Consider the following 23,426-nt stretch of genomic DNA (forward strand, 5'->3'; position numbering starts at 1 on the left):
GTTGAACAGTTGGGTGAAAGAATCTTGCAGGGAGTGGGACAGAGTTGGACTGAGGGGGTTCATGAGGCCAGGGTGGGGTTAGATGTCAGGTTTGATTTAATTCTGGAGATTAATGACATCAAAAGATCAGGGAAAGTGGGACTGAATTGGATTATCAGCCATGATTTAATTGCATAGCAGGCTGAATGGCCTGTTGTTGTTTGTAATCACATGAAGTAGATCACAGAGATTAGGTCATAAGAGATGAGTTATCAGACAGAATTACAAGGAGTGGATCATAAATTGGATCATTCTAGGTCACAGACACTGGGCCATGCGGTGATATGGACTGGATCAGAGACCGAATCACAGAGTAAATCACAAAGTGGATTGTAAAGGATCTCAGACTTGATCTTTTATAGTGGATAACAAGTGGAAGACACCAGATCATGTAAAATGGGTCACACAAACAACATTGCACAGAAATTGAATCATCAAATCAAAGGCTTGCTATCACAACCTCTCTCTTTCACTCCTGTTAGCGGTTCTCAGTTACAGCCATCGAACAGGGATAGGCCGCATGTACAAGGCATTGCACTTGCTCCTGATGCATAAGCAAATACCTACAGAACAAGTAGCAAGTGATCGCCATCTGAATAAAAAGACTTGAAATTGAGACAATGCCTTTCCTGGCCACAAGACCTTCCTAGAAGCTTTTGAAGTTTAGTCAGGAAACATGGTAGCTAACTTGCACAAAGGAAGTTCCCACAAATATCAACATGAGGTGGAGCAGATCATGTATTTTCTAAATGATCACTGAGTACTAAGGAGTCCTTTTTCATTAAATTTCTAAATTTGCAGATAACACCATATGCTGTGTAGGACAGAAATATTGGATAGTCCATTTGAGTTGGACTTTAACAAATTACAGGATACTAACAAACTTGCAGAATATAATTGGAATTTCAATGTGAATAAATTAAAAATGTTAGATTTTGGCAAGAAAAAATAAGCAGACTGGTTACTGCCAAGAGAACAAGAATCTGAATGGGATTGATGAGCACAGGGACCTGGGAATACAAGTACACAAATCACAATAAATGGTGACACAGGATAACAAGGTCATAGAGAAAAAAAAATCAAACCAAGCATCAAGGTTTACTTATAGGGGAAAGCAAAGCACCAATTATTCCTCTTTGGAACCCTGGATTCTGGGATTTCAATACTATTTGTAAATATATGGAAACAGTGGAGGGGGACAAACGTGAAGGTGGGAAGTGGATGAACAGGCTGCCTCACATTTCTCTTGAGAACTCAAGTGTGACCCACTGGAGGTCTTTATGCATTCATAAAGCAGGTGTGAAGAGTCTGTTATGCCTTGTGGGGAAACTAAAAACCTGGAGGTCAATACATGAAATCAAAAAGGGAATCTAGAAGCAAAACCTTTACCCAGAGTAGTGAGAAGGTGAAACTAGCTTCCACCAGCAGTAGTTTAGATTACTTACGGTGTGGAAACAGGCCCTTCGGCCCAACAAGTCCACACCGACCCGCCGAAGTGCACCCACCCAGACTCATTCTCCTATATTTACACCTGCACCTAACACTACGGGCAATTTAGCATGGCCAATTAGTTGAAGTGAATAGTATAGAATTCGATAAGTATGAAGGAGAAGGGAATGGAGAATGAATGTTTATGGAGTTTGTGAAGAAAGACCAGAGGAAGCTAGAATGGACGAACCAACCAGCATGGACTAGTTGGGCCAAAGTAGCTGGCTTTGTGTTGTCCTGTTAGTGAGCACTTATGGGAGGCAACGGCCTACTGGTATTATCGTTGAACTGTTAATCCAGAAACCCAGATAACATCCTGAGGACATGGGTTCAAATCCTGCCAAGGTAGATCTGGAATTATGTGTCACTTCACCCACCTAGTGCACTCTTAGCTACCTTCTCCTCAGCCCCACCTCCCCTCCCATTTGTCTCTCCACCCAGAGGCTCCCTGCCTCATTCCTGATGAAGGGCTTTTGTCTGAAACGTCGATTTTCCTGCTCCTCGGATGCTGCCTGACCTGCTGTGCTTTTCCAGCACCACTCTAATCTTGACTCTGATCTCCAGTATCTGCAGTCCTCACTTTCACCTGATGATGGCCACTGTCAATCGTCAGTAAAAAAAAATCTAGTTCATTGATGTGTTTTAAGGAAGTAAACTCCATCCTTACCTGATCTACTCTACATATGACTGGAGACCTACAGCAATGTGGTTGACTCTTAATTGCCCTTTGGGCAATTAGGCCTGGGCAATAAAATATTGGCCAAGCCAGCGACACTTCATCCCATGAATGAATATAAATTTTAAAGTGAGCTTTTCACTTTTGCTTGATCCTTTCTCTTCTGTTTGTGCAGCTCAGATCAATGGCTTTTCAAACTTAAAAGTGAAACACTGGGGAAATATTACCAAATAGATTCCTGCTGAACTTGTACCTCTGCTAAAAGTCAGATAATAGTTGATTCTGTCAGCCACCAGATGGGTAACACATATCTGTACATCTGGCCCAAGAATCCACACAATGGAAAAGAACAACCCACTGAGTTTTAGTGGATTCTGACTTTCCACAAGAGTTCTACGGATAATCGGGGTTGCATGGCACAATCACCAAATCCTGCACATCCAAATCAATGTGAACAGTTTGTCACATAGAGAGCTTGATATGAACCTGGTTCACAGGACCAACCTTTACCTATAATAATGTTGATATCAAGAGTGCACAGATACTGATAACAATGTTATGAAGAATGCAGCAGGTTATCAGGAGGGCTAATCGAATGTTTAGCCTTATTTCAATGGAATTGGAGATAAGATTTACAAAGTCTTATTGCAACTGTACATCATCATCAATGAGATGGCTTTTGGAGTACTGTGAGCAGTTGTGGTCCCTTTGTTAAAGGAAAGATATTTCACTGGAGGCAGTTCCAAGGTTTATATGTGGAGGGATATTCTTATGAGCAAACGCTAAACAGGGTTTGGGATTCTTTTCACCAGGGATCTCATGGAAACATAGAGGATTCTTTAGGGTTGTGGCAGGGTAAATGTAGAGGGGATATTTCCCCACATTGAGAGAGTCTAAGACCAGGGGACATTGTCTTTGAGTAAAGGGCACCAGCTTAAGATAAATGAAGAGGAATTTCTTCTTTCGGATGATTGGGAGACTTTGGAACTCCTTGCTGTAGAGAGCTATGGGGACAGAGTCCTTGTAAATATTTAAGGCTGAGATAGGTTCTTGATCAGAGGAATCATGGATTATGGGGAAAAGTGGATATGAGGAATACTGGTTCAGCCATGATCCTAATGAATAGCAGAGAAGTCTTGAGGGGGCCAAATGGCCTATTCCTGTACCTATTTGTTATGGTAATGTTAGCTACACGAACTGTTGGAAGAGAAATGGAAGAATATTAAAAGTGGGAGTGGGAGATGAATTGGACTGAGAAGTCTGGGAGCAAAATGGCTTTGGAGAAACACTTTCTTTCCACCCAAGTTTAAAAAATTCATATTTGATCTATTCTTTCTTGGACCACAATTAATTTTTAACTTTTCAGCTGTAGGGAAGTGATAAAATGTTTGTTTTCTGAATAGGTTCATGGGAGATCTGCTGTATACATTCACTTACCATTGCAATTTTTTTGCTATTGCTGATCCTGAAAAGAGAATCACAATATTGGTCAAGTACAGCATTTTGAAATTCTTGGTAATGGGCCCTGCAGTTCACATTTTCCAAGAACTTCAGAATCAATTATTATGAATGCTCTCTCTGCTCTTCTGCATCCAGTCTCTTCCTTGGTCAATCTACAAGGCTGAGTATAGTAGCATCAGAAGATATTTTAGTGTAATTTCCATCAAACCCCCTGGGGTGACATAACATCCACTAGAAAACCTATGTGACTTGAGAGCTGCTTCTTACCTTGATCATGTGTGTCTAATATATTGGAGAAAGCCTATTTCACTTCAGGAATTATAAAGCAAGCCACAATCTGAATAGCCACGACAAATATTTATTTCAGTTCTCAAACCATCCTTTGACATTCAGTTATTTTGCAGATTAAAACTGCCTGCATTTATCAGATATAGTAAATAAAGTGCCTAATTATTATATTTTATAGACAAACAACTTAATCTTAGCATGAATCCAGCTTAATACAACAATTGAATTAGCCAGGTTAGCTTTACTAAAATTATTTGCTTAAACAAAAAAAATCCTGACAAGACATTTTATTAATTACTATCTTTAAAACTCAATACAATCACTAAATGTAATATTCAGAAACTTAGTTTGCGTTTTGCACCTCATTTGATATACTACTTCAGCTACCTTGCTTTTTTAAACCTCCTACCTAATATCTCTGAAAATTATTTTTGACTAATACTCCTAAGCTCTGAAAATAAACACTTAGCGAAGCCCAGAGTTAGTCATGGAATGATTTCCACTCCTGCTTTAACTTTGTTTTCCTCTGGACTTTCCCATAGCTCTATCCAGGAAGGTAGTCAAAAAAAATAGAGAAGTGGATAACAAGTGACTCAATTAACGTTCACGTGGGCTAAGTCAGCAGGCATCCCTGAGAGGAATATTTATTTCTTCATTATACCTATGCCCAGAAATATCAATCAATACATGACCCAGTACACTACTCAATATACAGATTGTAAGCATTTCAATTGTTTTATTCTTGATAAATGAATTCTTCAAGTGGAACTTAACCAGAATATTTAGCCTTTGGCAAAGAAATTAACCCATCACATCAGTCAGGAAACATGGCGGTATATGCTCAATTTTACCCCTTACCTAATTGAGTGTAATTATACCGAAAGATTGAGAGACTTAGAATGGTACAATTTTCTTCAGTACAAATCTGAATGTCTCCTCTGAAACGTAGATTAGATCTGCCCCATTTTACCCAACTGTTTTTACTTATAACCCAAAACACTTGCGGAAAAACAGTGCCCAGTAACTCACCAACAAATATGCAGGAAATAAATAACTCTGTAATATGCAAACTCTGAAGCTATTATTGAAAAATGTTAAATCCTTTGGTGCATTATTCTTAGAATTAAGTTTGTAAAGATAAATGAGCACTACATTCACGTAAGCAAATATTAAAGCAGTATGAGATCAGGACTTTCCAAAATGGGGTCAGGACCAAAGTGGGTCACAAGCTCTGAAGCACCAATGGCCACTGAGTTATAACAGCTGTGCCCCTCCCAGTATAAGGCCCCTGGCTATCTATCAGTTCCCACAAGGTCATGACTATTTTCAAACGGTAAAATGGGGTCATAGTGAGAAAACATTTGGGAAGCATTGTGCTAAACAACAAAACATTAATTTCACAATTACAGTTTGAAGTGAAATTCCATAAAAGTAATTACAATCAGCATCCTTTCTCCTCCATCCTCCAATAAGGCAACAACAAATTCAATATGTTTGCATAGCTGTAAGAACCATAACAGTGGTTAGTTAGATCTTCTGCTTATATGATGCAATCCATGACATGTATTTGTAGGGTATCTATGTCAGGCAAGACGGTACCACACTTTGGACAAGCATGTTCCGGCAGAACCCCTTGCAGGTCCCAAGCAAGATTGTCAGGTCCTGATGAGCAGAATTAAAACAACAGTTAAGGTACAGTAATATATCGTACACATATCATACAACTTGCAAAATATAAGACTGTGCATGTTTAACACAACGATATTCATTTGTTGAATTCTGCAGCAAAAAAAAACAGATTTACGAAGTTCTATTATTTGGGGCAGGTGATGGCCTCGTGGTATTATCGCTGGACTGTTAACCCAGAGATGCAGATAATGTTCTGGGGAACCAGGTTCGAATCCTGCCACGGTAGATGTTGGAATTTGAATTCAATGAATATCTGGAATTAAACAGCCTAATGACGACATGAATTTATTATCGATTGTCACTAATGGTTCACTAATGTCCTTTAGAGAAGGAAACTGCCAGCCTTACCTGGTCTGGCCTACATGTTACTCCAGACCCGTAGCAATGTAGTTAACTGTCAACTGCCCCCTGGGCAATTAGAGATGGGCAATAAATGCTGCCTGGCCAGCAATGTCCCCATCACATGAATAAATAATTTTTAAAAATACCAGTTTCCATTCTTTCCTTTGGATTGCATTCCCTGTCTTGAAGCCAATTGGCTCTTTTCCTTTTGAAAAGCCTATCACTAACTCTCCCAAATAATTAACTAAACAAACAATTTACAAGCAAAATGGTGGGGAAACAAGAAAGGGAGTTAAATCTAATGATGTCAGAGGGGGAGATAATACACTCCAGTGCTTGCACTGCCTGCGTGCCTACCAAAGCTTCAAAGGCAAGACATTTTAATGATCAATCGATTCAGGGATGTTGTGACACATTTCTGAAGCAGGTAGGATTCGAACCCAGAGGTAGGAGTGCTACTACAGTGCCATTAGAAACCTGAATGATATTTTCAAAAAAAAAAATTAACCTGTTAAATACAAGTTACAACACCCAGTCATACAACAAGGAAACAGACCTTTCGGGGCAGATGGGACTTGAACTTGGCTCCAAGTTAGAAACACTGCCACATGTGTCTCCTTCCTATTGGAAAGATGTTGTGAAATTTGAAAGTGTTCAGAAAAGATTTACAAGGATGTTGCCAGGGTCGGAGGATTTGAGCTATAGGGACAGATTGAATAGGCTGTGGCTGTTTTCCCTGGAGCGTCGGAGGCTGAGGGGTGATCTTATAGAGGTTTATAAAATCATGAGGGGCATGGATCGGATAAATAGACAAAAGTCTTTTCCCTGGGGTGGGAGTCCAGAACTAGAGGACATGGGTTTAGGGTGAGAGACGAAAGATAGAGACCTAAGGGGCAACTTTTTCATGCAGAGGGTGGTACGTTTATGGAATGAGCTGCCAGAGGAAGTGGTGAGGCTGGTACAATTGCAACATTTAAAAGGCATTTGGATGGTTATATGAATAGGAAGGGTTTGGAGGGATATGGGCCAGGTACTGGCAGGTGGGTCTAGATTGGGTTGGGATATCTGGTCGGCATGGACGGGTTGGACTGAAGGGTCTGTGTCCATGCTCTACATCTCTATGACTCTACGTACCTAAGAACTTAGCTCTTCATATTTTCAATCAATCTGTTCAGACATGTTATGGCACAAATGTTAAGTAGGTGGGATTTGAATCCAGGCTTTCTGGTCCAGAGGTAGGGACACTACCACTGTGCCACAAGAGCCTCTAAAAACACATCCTTATTTGTGCAGAGATCAGCCAAAGAACCCAGTTTCTTTTTAAAAACCAACCTGTTTAGATATATCACAACATATCTCTAGAGCAGATGGATTTGAACCCTTCCACCACACCACAAGAATACATCCAGAACCCTGTACCTTTGTTTGGGAAACCCATCGCAAAATCACCTAGAGGTCATCTTTCTTTTTTGATATTCACTACAAACCCATTTGACCACAAATGAGTATTTATTTACCAAAGTAAATACTAAAACTAAACAGTAACAATTAACAAACAACTAGGGACAGTACAACACCAATGTTCTTTTTGAAGGCCATCTACCATCTTTACCTAGTGTGGCCTACAGGTGATTTCAGATTCACATCAATGTGGTTGAATCTGAAATGGCGGAACATTCCACTCCTTTCAAAGACAATTATGGATGGGAAATGCTGGCCTTGACAAAGATGCCCATGTTCCATGGAAGAAATTTAAAAAAAAACCTCCACTCTAATACTCTATACTGATAATGGTCTTGTCTAATTTACAATATCAAATACAATTATAAGATTGTGACAAACGCATTAGTTCCTTCAGGTCATAAGTTTGCTCGCTGAGCTGGTAGGTTTGTTCTCAGATATTTCGTCACCGTGCTGGGTAACATCAGTGAGCTTCCAAGTGAAGGTGAAGCTTCACGAGAGGCACACTGATGTTGTTACCCAGCATGGTGACGAAATGTCTGAGAACAAACCTACCAGCTCAGCAAGCAAACTTACAACCTGAACCTCAAGCTGAGCTCCAAGTCTCAAGAACTGCAAACATAGATCCTTGGTAATATACAGGATCACAGCTGATTTAAATTTAAAACAAAGCTTTTACCTCGTTGAACCGGTTGCTGCATTGCTACATTGTCCTCAGCCCCTAGATTGCTATGACGGCGCTGCAATTCAATCAAAGATTGCCTGTAAATTCAATTAAACATTTGAGAAGTCAATCTTTCAGGTATCAGTGAAACAAGGATTATGAGATAGTACATTAGTTGTGAACCTTAAAGACTAAGATCATTTAAACAGCATAGTACGTTATTTTGAATCACAGTTTAATGTATTACAAATGTTGAACATAAAATAGTACCAGTCAATATTTCATTGTTGATTGAAAAAAACTAAAATGATTCAATTGAACTTTACTGGGCTTTGGCAGCTGACTAAATTTATCATTTACATCTTAAATAATTTCTTTTACCTAAGAGATCTTGCTGATTGATGTTAGACTATAAGAAATCAAAGCAGGAGTAGGCCATTCATGCCTTAAGCCTGCTTTGCCATTCAACAAGATTGTGGTGATCTGCCACAGTCTTCAACTCCCCTTTTGTACCAGCTCAGCATAGCTGTTAGAATTTTGAAATATCAAGGAATTATCTATATTTTTATATATTTCAGTGACCCAGCATCCACACACTGATTTCTATCCATTCATTATCCATCTTAGATAGCAAGGTACAGACAGAATGAAGCAAGGAAAGTGTATATTAGAAGAACTACTGTAAAATGTCATGTTCCCCGTTTGTTCTTGATACATTAACCATAGACAACGTTTTAGTTTGTTCTGCAATAACTGTTTTCATACAGTTACAAGTTCAGACAAACAATTTTAACAGGTTAGCATTTACCATTATTTATGTAGAACAATGCAATTTGATACAAATCAGCGATTCTCAAACCTTTTCATCCCCAATTAGACAGGACTAGAGAGCCCATGGACCACCACCTATCTACCCCAACCAATTTCCCTTGCCACTATAAAGAAAAAACTCAGAAATAAAGGAGCTTATGGAAACTACTTTTATTTTGTTGCTTCTCTCTAACTCAGCGTAATAAATGATATTTATTTTAAAAATGATTATATTAATTCATGCCAGAAATAAGTATAGATGTTTTCATATGAAAAACATTAATGCAAGAACATGTTTATTTGAAATATTCTAGTTAGTGTTATAAAATTAACATGATAATTCTCTTCTGAGAAACCAATGCTTATCTTACATTTGTTAATTAACCTTCATCAAGTCTAATACAAATCTTGGTTATAATCTTACACTGAAATATCTTGTTCTCCATGTGGCTGCTGGCTGGTTTGTGTGACATTACGTGAATGATGGAGACAAATCTTTTGGCCTGATCTATTATGTTGGCCTCAGACATGGTGCTGTGCATGAATGACATGCATTTTTTAGGGACATCTACTGGGCTGTGAGGGAGAGAGTTCCAGGATTCTAACACAGTGACAGTGAGGGAACAGTGATAGATTTCCAAATCAGGATGGTGAATGGCTTGGAGGGGAACATTTGGGTGGTGTTCTCATGTATCAGCTGCCCTTGACTTCCTTAGTGGCAAGTGAGGTTGAAAGGTGTTGTCTCAGGATCTTTGTCAAATTTGTGCAGTCATCTTGTAGACGGTATGCACCACTGATGAAGGAAATCAATATTGACCATGATATTTGCTTTGTCCTAGACAGTGTTGAGCTTGACTGTTGTTTTTCTGCCCCCATCCTAGCATGTGCAGCAAATTTCATCACAGTCTTGACTCTTGGTTTTTAGATGTGGACAAACATCAGAGAAGGGGGGGGGAAGTGAAGAAGGGCTTATGCCCGAAACGTCGATTCTCCTGTTCCTTGGATGCTGCCTGACCTGCTGCGCTTTTCCAGCAACACATTTTCAGCAAACATCAGAGAACCAAGGCATGAGTTACTCATGGCAGAATTCCTAGCTTCTGACCTGCTCTTGTAGTCTCAGTAATTATATTGTTAATTCAGTTCAGTTTCTGGTCAATAGTAAAACCCAGGATGTTGAAAGGTGGAATACAGCAATGCTCAGGGAATGGTTAGATTTTCTCTTGTTGGAGATGGTAATTATCTGGCATTCGTGTAGCACAAATGTTACTCGCAGTTATCAGTTCAAGCTGGATGTTGTCCAGGTGTTGCTCCATACGGACATGGGCTACTTCAGTATTCAAGGAGTTGTGAATTGTGCTGAACATTATTCAATCATCAGTGAATTTTTCAATTTCCAACCTTACGAAGAAAGGTGGTTATGGATGAAGCAGCTGAAAATAGCTGCGTCTAGGACACTACCCAAGGAGTCAACCTAATGCTTCAAAATTTACATTCCTCACTTACATTCTTAATTTCTTTTACTTGTGGATATGCTACAGCAGCAACACAACATTTGTTAAATTTTTCAAAAATTCTTGGAATGATGATTCTGTTCCCTGTTTGTTTCCCTTTAAGTGAAAACAACATTGAGATTTCTTGTAATTTAAACTATAATTGCAAAGAGTGCTTCAATATTGAAGCAGTTTACAATAGTAGCTTGACTCCTCGAGAGCAATTAGGTATACAGGATAAATGCTGATCTTATCAGTGATCTTCACATTCCACTGACAATAAATATTCAAGACAAAATCTTGCAATACATTTTTGATCAAGTTTTTCTTCAAGACATCATGAAATACCTGCTAAATGCATCCAGTTCCTCCTTCATCTTTGTGTTTTCTTTCATGAGCAAATTCACCCTTTCAGCCAGTGACTCCTTTTCTGCATGAATTGCTTCTCGAGCTGCTCTTTCAGCATGGAAATCTGCACTATAAACATCAGCCTACCGGAAAACAGAAATGACAGCAGTAATAACATTTATTGTAAACATGCATTCAATATTGTGAGCTGCCACACTAGCCAATTAGTACCAAATTTAAATCTGTATTACCTAAACTTAGAAAATACAATTTGCACATAATTTCGTACAATCCTGAAGTTATCAAATTCTAGTCCTGTATGATTTTGGGATATAATGCTTGAATTTCTAGCCACTACAATGGAGGTGTTTTGTAATTAATGCTCTGAAAGTGCTCACCTTGAATAATAAGATTTCCTGTATGTTTTGCTTCTGTCAGTTTCAAGACAGGCTTATTGATTTTACTAAAATTAGCAAAATGAATGAGTAATGCTTATATACTTTTATAATTATAGAACATTACAGCGCAGTACAGGCCCTTCGGCCCTCGATGTTGCGCCAACCTGTCATACCAATCTGAAGCCCATCTAACCTACACTATTCCATGTATGTCCATATGCTTGTCCAATGACGACTTAAATGTACTTAAAGTTGGCAAATCTACTACCGTTGCAGGCAAAGCATTCCATACCCTTACTACTCTCTAAGTAAAGAAACTACCTCTGACATCTATCCTATATCTATCACCCCTCAATTTAAAGCTATGCCCCCTCGTGCTAGCTGTCACCATACTTGGAAAAAGGCTCTCCCTGTCCACCCTATTTAACCCTCTGATTATCTTATATGTCTTTATTAAGTCACCTCTTAACCTTCTCTCTAATGAAAACAGCCTCAAGTCCCTCAGCCTTTCCTCGTAAGACCTTCCCTCCATACCAGGCAACATCCTAGTAAATCTTCTCTGCACCCTTTCCAAAGGTTCCACATCCTTCTTATAATGTGGTGACCAGAACTGTACACAATACTCCAAGTGTGGCCGCTCCAGAGTTTTGTACAGCTGTAGCATAACCTCATGGTTCCAGAACTCAATCCCTCTCTTCATAAAAGCTAAAACACTGTATGCCTTCTTAACAACCCTGTCAACCTGGTTGTAACTTTCAAGGATCTGTGTACCTGGACACCGAGATCTCTGCTCATCTACACTACCAAGAATCTTACCATTAGCCCAGTACTTTGCATTCCGGTTACTCTGACCGAAGTGAAGCATCTCACACTTGTCCGCATTAAACTCAATTTGCCACCTCTCAGCCCAGCTCTGCAGCTTATCTATGTCTCTCTGTAACATACAACATCTTTCGTCACTATCCACAACTCCACCGACCTTAGTGTCATCTGCAAATTTACTAACCCACCCTTCTACGCCCTCATCCAGGTCGTTTATAAAAATGACGAACAGCAGTGGACCCAACACCGACCTTTGCGGTACACCACTAGTAACTGGACTCCAGGATGAACATTTCCCATCAACTACTCTGTCTTCTTTCAGCAAGCCAATTACTGATCCAAACTGCTAGATCTCCCACAATCCCATTCCTCCGCATTTTGTACAATAGCCTACTGTGGGGAACCTTATCGAATGCCTTGCTGAAATCCATATACACCACATCAACCGGTTTACTCTCATCTACCTGTTTGGTCACCTTCTCAAAGAACTCAATAAGGTTTGTGAGGCACGACCTACCCTTCACAAAACCATGCTGACTATCCTTAATCGAATTATTCTTTTCTAGATGATTATAAATCCTATCTCTTATAACCTTTTCCAACACTTTACCAACAACTGAAGTAAGGCTCACTGGTCTATAATTACCAGGGTTGTCTCTACTCCCCTTCTTGAACAGGGGAACCACATTTGCTATCCTCCAGTCCTCAGGCACTATTCCTGTAGACAATGACGATTTAAAGATCAATGCCAAAGGCTTGGCAATCTCCTCCCTGGCTTCTCAGAGGATCCTAGGATAAATCCTATCCGGCCCAGGGGACGTATCTATTTTCACGCTCTGCAGGATTTCTAATACCTCTTCCTTGTGAACCTCAATCCCACCTAGTCTAGTAGCCTGTAGCTCAGTATTCTCCTAGACAACATTGTCATTTTCTAGAGTGAATATTGTTGAAAAATATTCATTTAGTGCTTCCCCTATCTCCTCTGACTCCACACACAACTTCCCACTACTATCCTTGATTGGCCCTCATCTTACTCTCGTCATTCTTTTATTCCTTAAATACCTATAGAAAGCCTTAGGGTTTACCCTGATCCTATCCGCCAACAACTTCTCATGTCTCCTCCTGGCTCTTCTAATTCTTCTCAAGACCGTAGCAATCTTCACACATGGAATAAATACTTGAAGAACTGAGCTTCTAGAGTTGGTATTCACTGCTGGCATTTAATTGTAAAATTGACACAAAACATAATAGAGTTGTACTTAGCTATTGTCTGACAATGTGTTTCTGGTCTAGCTCTGGACAGTTGATTAAACAGTGCTGAAAATGTGTTGCTGGAAAAGCGCAGCAGGTCAGGCAGCATCCAAGGAGCAGGAGAATCGACGTTTCGGGGTGATTAAACAGTGCCTTCCTTGCTTCCAAACATTTTGACGATTCTCATTATATGTGCCAGACCTATTACAGCAGCACAAGTTTTCCTATTTTATAAACCACACCTATACTTTTACTAACCAAAGCACATGGAGTGCAACAATTCAAGAAGGCAGCTTACTCTTTTAAAAAGTAACTCATGATGGGCAATAAATGCTGGCCCAGCCAGTGACTGAATAAAAAAATTTCAATAACCATAACTGGCTACTTTTTCAATAACTTCGCTTCATTTGTGTCTGCTGCTGACTTCTAATGCACATTAACAGTACTTAACTTTTATTTGATATTCAACCAAATACTACCCTACATCCATTCAAAACAGGTACACGCTGTTAAAATGAAACCAAAGAATTAAAACCATGCAATGAACAGGCAGGAACCCTGTCATGAGTACATTAAGTAGACGTTCTACTCACCTATTGGTTTGCAGCGTTGCCCTCATGGTAATTAGCATTTTTGAAAATATACAATTATGATTACAACACACAATCTTGTGTCATAGAGATGGAAACATACCCCTCGGTCCAACTCGTCCATTAAGCATACAAGATAAATGGTGATCTTATCAGTGATCCTCACATTCCACTGACAATAAATATTCAATGCAAAATCTTGCAATATATTTTTGAGTCAAGTTTTTCTTCAAGACATCATGGAATACCTGCTAAATGCATCCAGTTCCTCCTTCATCTTTGTGTTTTCTTTCATGAGCAAATTAACCCTTTCAGCCAGTGATTGATATCCCAACCCAATCTAGTCCCACTTGCCAACACCCAGCCCATATCCCTCTAAACTCTTGCTTTACATATACTCATCCAGATGCCTTTTAAATGTTGCAACTGTACTCATTTCCATTCAGCACATTACAGCAGCAGTTCAATCTTGGAATAATGATACATTGCTAAATATTTTCCACCCAAGGCAACATTTTGTTGATTGGGAGGGAGAGTTCAGTTGGAGTGTAGGGATGGCTTTTGGCACAAAGTACAAGAATGTGTTTTAATTCGTTCTTGGAATATGGTGGTCATAAGGAATGCAAATATTTATTGCCATTCCTAATTTCACTCAAATGCAGCGAACATTTTGAATCATTTGAGTTCATGTAGTGTAGGAACACCCATAGTGCTGACAAAAAAGGAATGTCAGAATTTTGACCCAGTGCCATTAAAAGTAATGGAACTTAGTTTGTGACGGTGCTGCTCCTTTAACAAGGTTATGTTGTCCTTGGGTTTTTTTCCCCCAGGTTGTACAGACACAGTTTTTGAAACATCTGGGGTTGATCTAAATGAAGAACCTTTGAAGTTTTTTTTCAAAAAACACTTGTACAATAAAAGTGTAGTGGACAGTTCTCCCAGCTCAGTTTATCTCTGGTTTGGTTTTAGCAAGCAATCAGTTGTGAAGCTGCTGGACCCAAAGAAGCAGGTTAATGCTGATCCTCCCTCTTTCTGACATCTCTCCTGTAAGAACCTGCGTTGAATTTTTCCTTTTTTTGGCAAAGGGGTGTTTATGGGGATTGTTACAAGTATTTGGAACAGCATCATTAAACTGGGATAATCTGTTGGGTTTTCGAATCGGTTATTATTCTGTATTCTGTTCTCTTTTGTTTGTGTTTCATTTGGTAATCTTGCAAATTGTTCTGTTTAAAACTAAGTGGTTGGACCAGCTGCATCACTCCTGGAATATCCACTTGACCTGCTTAAAACAACGAGCAAAGTTAGGATTCGGGCTACTTTCTTGAACTGTTTTGAGAGGGTCTGGCCTGGTCCATAACAAGTATGCAACTTCTCCTCGGCAACTGCTGCCCTTTTTCTCAGTTGTAGAGTTCGCAGCTTTGGAAGATGTTGTTAAATAAACCTCGGAGAGTTGCTGGAGTGCAGCTTGTACCACAGTGTGTCGGTATTGAAAGGAGTGAACGTTAATATAGTGGATTGGGTGCCACTCCTGTGGGTCTGCTTTGTTCTGGATCATTTTGGGCTTCTCGTGGCCAGTGGAGAGTATTCTGTCACAATTTTAACTTGTGTCTTGTAATGTCAGACAGTGACTGGGGAGTCAAGATGTGAGCTACCTGTCACAGAATTCCACAATCTCACCTTGTAGCCATAGTATTGATACATCTGGCTCAGTTATGTTTTGGGTTATTGGTAATGCTTGGGATATTGATGGAAGGAGATTCAATAACAGTAATGCCACTCGAATATTAAAAAAATGAAGCTCAATACAATTTTAAATGCTTCTAAATAAGCAAAATACCACTTCACCTGTGCTCGGAACACAGCCACAGTTTCTATTTCCTCTTCTTGTTTTATAATTGTCTGCTTCATTTCATCAATCTTTTGCTGCTTTTCCACCAAGGCTTTCTCAGCCATTTCTAACTGATTTGAGATATCGGCTAAATCAGCATTGTTTGCGTGCTGCATAAAGAAAGCAGGACAAAAGACATGCATACTTAACACAGAAGTAATAACCAAATTGAACTTTCACAACAATCCCAACCAGCTAACAATGGCAAATAAAATTGAGAGGAAAAACAAATTGCTTTCATTTTCTCCTTTTATAAATAAACCTAAGTGTGACAAAAGGGCATAAGTTTTAGATCAGCTTTATTACAATAAATTACCCCACTCAGTTTCTTTGGCTTTTTAGCAATCCTTTGTTCAGCTGATGAACTGAGCTACTCTTGTGCTCTAAGCAATACTAACGATGGAAAGTTAAGATGCAAATTGTATTTTAATGAACAATATTAGAAACAGACATGGAGTGGCTAACAAAACATTCCTCAAAGGTAAAAATAATAATTAGTACATCTTAATTGCAGTTTTCTTTCAAAGAAAAGAAATTTCAAAATCTAACCTGTGCTTTTAGGTTGTCTGCTTGTTGTTCAACAGTCCTCGTTAGTTCAACAATGGCTTGCTGATTTGCTTCCATTGTTCTTTTAGCTACATCCAGGTCAATAGATAGATCATTGATTTTCTCCAAGTTTTTACTCTGTTAATATTAACACATCACATTGGGATTCAGAGAAAACATATTTGATACTAAAAAATGATGACAACTGCTACCAGGCAGATATTTTCAGGTGATATCACCATACTTACCACCGAGTTACAGAATTTCAAGTAATATTCCATATTAAGACGCAATTACAATATTTGATCAGATTTTGTTTTCCCAGAACAATTGTTATTGCACACGTATTGATGGAGGTGTGGAAGAGGTCTAGGATTAAATGGGAAGTGTAATGGAAACAAAGTAGCAAAGAACAGTACAGCACAGCTACAGGCCCTTCAGCTCATCAAAACTACAATGACATGTGATGCCTTTCTAAACTAAAAACCTTTTGCCTCTACACTGTCTGCATCCCTCTCTTCCCTGCCTATTAATATATCTTTCAAGATACCTCTTAAATGTTACCATTGTATCTGCCTCTATCAGCACCTCCGGCAGTGAATTCTAGGCATTTAGCATGCTCTGTGTAAAAAAAACCTCTCACATCTCCTTTAAACATACACCCTTTTACCTTAGACCTATGTTCCCTTGTAATGGACATTTCTACCCTGGGAAAAGGACTCCATTCTATCCATGCCTTTCATAATTTTGTTAACTTTTATCAGGTTGCCCCTCAGCCTTCAATGTTCCAAGTGAAAGCAAACCCTGTTTGTCTAATCTCTCCTCATACTGATACCCTCCAAACCAAGCAACATCTTGTTTCTATACCCTTTCCAAAGCCTCCACATCCAGTAGTGTGATGACCAGAACTGTACATAATATTCCAAATGTGGCTTAACTAAAGTTCTATACAGCTGCAAAATGACTTGTCAATCTTCATACTGTATGCCCTGACCACTAAAGGCAGCACGCATTGTGCCTTCTTGACCCCTTATTCACTTGTGTTGCAACATTCAGGGAGCTATGGACTGTATGCCTAGCTCTCTTCAATGTTGATGCTACAAAGGGTTCTGCTATTTACTGTATCTCTCCTGCAACAGATCTCCAAAATACATCACCTCACATTTGTCTAGATTAAACTCCATCTGGTATTTCTCCACCCAAGTCTCAAGCCCACGTCCTGCTGTATGCTCTGGCAATCCTTCTCAATATCTGCAGCTCCCCCAATCTTAGTGTTGTCTGCAAACTTACTAATCAGGACAATTACATTCTCCTTCAAATTATTTACATATATTACAAACAACAGGGATCCCACTGATCCATGTGGAACATCACTGGTCACAGAGCTCCAATCTGAAAAAATATCCTCCCACTGCTACTCGCTGTCATCTGTGACAAAGCCAGTCCCGTATCCATCTTACCAGCTCACTGCAGATCCCATGTGTCTTCACGTTTTGTGTCAACTAGGCATGAGGGACCTTGTTAAAGTCCATATAGACATTTACCGCACTGCCCGCATCTTTGTCATTTTCTTTAAAAAAAACTAAATCAAGTTTGAGAGATGTGACCTTCTCCACACAAAACCATGCTGCTTATTGCTAAATAGGCATATTTTTTCAAACGATTGAGAATCACGTGTAGGTTGGACCAGGTAAAAGGTGACAGATACTTTCCCACCAGGACATTTCTGAACTAGATGGGTTTTTACAACAATCAACAGTAGTTACACAGTCACCATTAAGCTAGCTTTTCATTTCAGCTTTCTCAATTGAATTCAAATTTCACTAACGCTCTGTGATGAAATTCGAATTTATGTCCTCAGAAAATTAACCCAGACTTCTGGATTACACTGCCACTTTGCCGTCACCTTCCCCTAGGCGGACTTAAAAGATGTTATACTGTTCTGAAGGTGACTAAGGGAATCAGCCCTGATCAACAATTCTCTTTTTACAGATTCTCTTGTACTTAGCACACTGCTGTTTCTGGGATTTGGTATGCACAAATTCGCTTTCACATTTTGAAATGCCCGGAAGTTGTGAAAGAGGCTGCAAAAATACAAGTTTTTCTTTGCATTATGCAGATTGCAAAACCCAATCCCAACAATAGCGCTGCCCCTCAAAACAAAAGGCAATTCTGAAGGAGAGATGGAAAGATTCAAAGTTTGCTTTTGTGGAAATGTTAATAGAAAAGATATTTTTTAGAATGTATAATACCACCCACAAACTCTTTCCTTCTGGTTAATTGTTGGAAGTGCAATTTTACAGTTGATGATGGAAAATGGCGCTTGATGAATATTAACATTCAGCTAAAGACTACTTAGAAATTGTAAGAATGGTGCTTCTCATAATACGTAAATTCAAGAACTTCTTTTAAGTCACACTCTCGATAACTTATGGTTTTAAAAGAAAGTGACATCTCAGCTCAAACAATATATTAAAGGTATGAGGTTAGAGTCTGTCTGTATCCTAATCTTGATTCAGACTGGTTCTATCTCCAAAGTAGGAGTTTATAAAATGTTATATGGATTGATTGGCTGCAGGTTGTGCGCTTTTTGAGCAAAAATACAATTCTGCAAGTGCAAATTCACCCCATAGACTTGTGTGTGTATGCGTGTGCGTACATGCTGGGGGGAAAAGAGAGTGTGTGTTTGCATGGGCATGCTTGTGCCTGACTGTGACGGAATATAAGCCTGTGAGAGGGCGTGTGTGTTGGTGTGTATATGTGTGTCTTGAGACGGAATGTGTTTACAAGAAAGGGTCTGTGTGAGTGTGAGAGTATGTAAGAGTGTGTATGACTGGAGTGGGGTCACTTGTAGTGTGACATGAAACCAAGGTCCTGGTTGAGGCCATTTTCATGGGGACCGAACTTAGCTATCAGACTCTGCTGACTGAACCAGTCTGAGTCAAGATTAGGATACAGACAGACTCTAACCTTACACCTTTAATACATTGTCTGAGCTGAATGTCACCTATATCCAAATATAAAACCTTAAGTTATCTCAAGAATATGACTTAAAAGTTGTTCTGGGATTTACATATTAGTGAACTGAAACCTGTAACCCATTCTAAAACATGAAAAACTTAACAGCAATCTAGTTTGTTCAATGTATCATTTTAATTGCACAACACTGATCTTTTGCTATAAATTGTGTGTCTTATGATCCTGCCCCAATAGTTACCTGATGAAGGAGCAGCACTCTGAAAGCTACTACTTCCAAATAAACCTGTTGGACTATAACCTGGTGTTTTAACTTTGTCACCCCGGTCTAACAACAGCACCTCCACATTTTAGAACGGAGATAAGGAGAAACTTCTTCAACCAGTGAGTGGTGAATCTATGGAATTCATTGCCACAGAAGGCTATGGAGGCAAGGTCATTGAGTTTATTTAAGACAGAGATAAATAGGTTCTTGATTGTCAAGAGGATCAAGGGTTACAGGGACAAAGTGGAAGAACAGGGTTGAGAAATTTCTTCTTGGAGCAAAGGTCAACCATTCACGTAGCAGAGTGGTCATTTAAATCCAATCACTTCAAAACCGTACCAGAATTAGAGTCATAGAGATGTACAGCACAGAAACAGACCCTTAGGTCCCACTCGTTCATGCCGACCAGATATCCTAACCTAATCTTGTCCCATCTGCCAGCACTTGGCCCATATCCCTCTAAACCCTTCTTATTTATATACCCATCCAGACACCTTTTAAATGTGATTGTACCAGCCTCCACCACTTCCTCTGGCAGCTCATTCCATACACACACCACCCTCTGCATGAAAAAGTTGCCCCATAGGTCATTTTTATATCTTTCTCATCTCACCCTAAACCTATGCCCTCTAGTTCTAGACTCCCTCACCCCATGTCTATTTATCGTATCCATGCCCTTCATGATTTTATAAACCTCTGTAAGGTCACCCCTCGGCCTCGATGCTCCAGGGAAACAGTCCCAGCCTGTTCAGCCTTTCCCTGTAGCTCAAACCCTCCAACCCTGGCAACATCCTTATAAATCTTTTCTGAACCCTTTCAAGTTTCACAACATCCTTCTATTAGGAAAGGTTGCATCAAAATATCTTGCTTAGAATGTTGCAATGGTACAATTACACAAATTTCTATTTCTTGCCATAAAGGTTTTACATTTTGGAAGAAAATGATCTTTCAGTCTCTTTGTTCAAGACACTGCGTAGTGAACACTTGCAATAGCCATTACAGAAGGGAGAAAATAATAATTAAAGATAGGATAGCAAATTCATGAACAGTGATTGCTGAAATAATATTAAAAGCAATGGGGTTTGGGAGATTGAAATCAGTCTATGTCAGCAATGTGATCAGACTCATCATAAATTGTCGGATGATTCCTTTTTTTGCCCGAAATTCAGAGTTTACTGAAGACTTTCATTTCGTTTGGCTTGAAACTGCTGAGTTAAAAAATTGGTTACCAATTTGCAATGACGACACCTCACACTATCAATACAGACCAATTTTACCCCTAGATCTCCCAATCCTTTTGTGTAAAAGGTTTGGTAGCTGTGAGAATAGCAATATAAAATCAGCATAATTCATTTTAAAGGCTTGCAAACGCATCATCCCAGAGTTTACTGTCTCTGTTTTGAAATTCATACACAGGTTGTGTGATTGTTATGACCCCAGTTGATTGTAGGACAAGTCGGATCCCAGATTGACAATTATATATTTAATTTTTGTAGTTGACTACAATGATGGCTAGTCACTGAAACATTTTCATTTGAGGTTGTAGATTTTTTTTAAACAACAGGACATAATTTTATTACACAAAAGAAAGGAAATCAGAGCTATATTATATTTGTAAAGATCTTAACACAAGATCTTTACCATGAACTAGAACACACTTCGGAAGGTTCCCCTGAACTGAACTGAAAAACTACTGCCAAGAGAAACTTTCCATTTTAAACTAAGTTCATGTTTTCTTCTGAATCTAAGTCAACACAAGACTAATGGCTTTGTTCTGTTTACTCTGCCTGTCATAATTCAAGTGTACAAACATCGCCATTTACACTACAGACATCTGCCAAGCACTGACTGCAGTCAAGGTTTGGAACTGATGCAATTAGGTCACTGACCCATAATGACTTTCTGACATTTTAAAAGAGGTCACAGAACTAACTCATATTCATCTGCGTCTCTTTCAAAATCCAAATGCAAAACTATTATGCATGTTTCATCGCACTGAATTTGTTGGTCCTTAAACCCTTTCAAACTGAATTACAGTCCAGAAACTTTTCCAGATTATTACTATGCTCCTGTGATTCCAAACTTTATGGACAACACCCATAACTACCTTCTTAATCCCAGCTTTACTTTGCCCTTATTTTGAATGTAGTCAGATCAACATAATAAACTTACGGATTTGCTTGCACACTGAAGAATACATTTTTGTAGTGGTGAAAGGAGTAAGCAAATGTCCACCTGCTCTGCAATGAAGCAGTTAGTATAAAATGGAACTTTTAAACTGTAGGTAATAGTGTAACTGGCACTGCTGCAAATAAAAAACTGAAACTCTACTAAAGGACAATGCCTGGAATAACGAGCTGGACCTTTTTGGAGCACAGCCAGCTTTTTGCACCCTTCATCTTTAACTTCCGCATTATAATTTACTGGAGGTATGAGCTGATTAATGATATGGAAGTAAACAAAGCAACCACGTGTTGTGAACTAATTAGTTAACTGTATTCAAAGATACATTCCGCCTCCCCCCCCAGTGACATTTTAATTTAATCTTCAGTTTTCTTTCGTTACAAATGCTCAAACAGGGTGGTGCATTGGTAGGACCAGAAGAAACAGGTTCTGCTTTTACTTTCAATTTAGTTTTCTGATTTTAGCAACAATATTCAAATGCATGTAAAGGAGAATCTGCCAGGACGTAGCTGTGTTTTATAGTATGCAGATAGTTATAGTCATAGAGATGTAAATAAAACTCTAACTAGAAAATGTATAAAGTTAAAAATCACTCCACCAGGTTATAGTCCAACAGGTTTAACTGGAAGCACTAGCTTTCGGACCGCTGCTCCTTCATCAGGTGGTTGCCTGATGCTCCAAAAGCTAGTGCTTCCAATTAAATCTGTTGGACTATAACCTGGTGTAGTGTGATTTTTAACTTTGTACACCCCAGTCCAACGCCGTCATCTCCAAATCATAGAAAATGTATGCCTAGAGTTTGTCTAAAACTTTAACTTGCAGTGAATTACCAAGGAGGAAATGGGGTATTTGGGAATTCAGTGAAGAGTGGGACCATCTGTCTGTTTCCTTCACCAACGAGACTGAAGGGTTGAGAAAAACTGGGGAAGTCACTGATAAGGAATTTCAGACAATTAAACTGGGTATAAAAGAGTAAGAAGGAGACAAGGAAAAAAGTAAGATTAACATTATAGTAACAACCATCACACCAACAATTTAGTCAATTATTGGTCAGTAATGTGCAAAACCACAAAATTCTGGTGATACTAATTGTGCAAAGCAAACAATGTTGTAACATAAATTGATCAACAACCTCTGGAATTATGGAATCCCTACAGTGTGGAAACAGGCCCTTCGGCCCAATAAATCAACACCAACCCTCCGAAGTGCATCCCACCCAGACCAGTATCCTACCCTATTACTCTACATTTTCCCCTGACTAATTCACCCAACCCACACATCTATTTAGGCAATTTAGCATGGTCAATTCACCGAACCTGCACATGTTTGGATTGTGGGAGGAAACCCACGCAGACATGGAGAGAATGTGCAAACTCCACACAGACAGTCGCCCAAGGCTGGAATCGAACCCAGGTCCCTAGCACTGTGAGGAAGCGGTGCTAACCGCTGAGCCACTGTGCTGCCCCACTGGAGACTGTGTACCTCTCAAGCCACTGAACCAGTTAGCCAGTTTAAGAAAAAGCCAGATTTTACTGGACAAATGATTTGTCAAATCTTTTCAAAGACGCTATGTTTGCAAAGCTGAGTATTTTCAACTTTTTCTGTTTTAGAATTTTCTCATACCTGCTAACTTAGATGGATACATTATATATTTAATTTTTGCAATTGGTTATGATGGTTAGTCACAAAGATTTTCATACAAGGCTGCAGATGTTCCTTAATAAAAGAACATCATTTTATTACACAAGAA

The 23,426-nt window shown here is 39.2% G+C and overlaps 1 protein-coding gene across 2 annotated transcripts in view; it reads right to left on the reverse strand.

The window, feature by feature from the left end:
• Window positions 1-4,006: 4,006 nt before the first annotated feature.
• optn (optineurin) overlaps window positions 4,007-23,426 on the reverse strand; it is a 43,190-nt gene continuing 23,770 nt past the window's right edge. For both annotated transcript variants that reach the window (XM_043714168.2, XM_043714169.2), the window contains 5 exons: window positions 16,255-16,389; window positions 15,663-15,815; window positions 10,757-10,899; window positions 8,124-8,206; window positions 4,007-5,614 (listed from right to left, as the gene is read on the reverse strand). In XM_043714168.2, coding sequence (XP_043570103.2) covers window positions 5,493-5,614; window positions 8,124-8,206; window positions 10,757-10,899; window positions 15,663-15,815; window positions 16,255-16,389 — 636 coding nt within the window. In that variant the 3' untranslated portion in view covers window positions 4,007-5,492. The remainder of the gene's footprint in view (window positions 5,615-8,123; window positions 8,207-10,756; window positions 10,900-15,662; window positions 15,816-16,254; window positions 16,390-23,426) is intronic.

This window comes from Chiloscyllium plagiosum, unplaced genomic scaffold (genome assembly GCF_037043375.1).
Source record: "Chiloscyllium plagiosum isolate Xiang-an unplaced genomic scaffold, Cpla_swu_hap1 HiC_scaffold_23, whole genome shotgun sequence".
Classification (NCBI taxonomy): Eukaryota; Metazoa; Chordata; class Chondrichthyes; order Orectolobiformes; family Hemiscylliidae; genus Chiloscyllium; species Chiloscyllium plagiosum.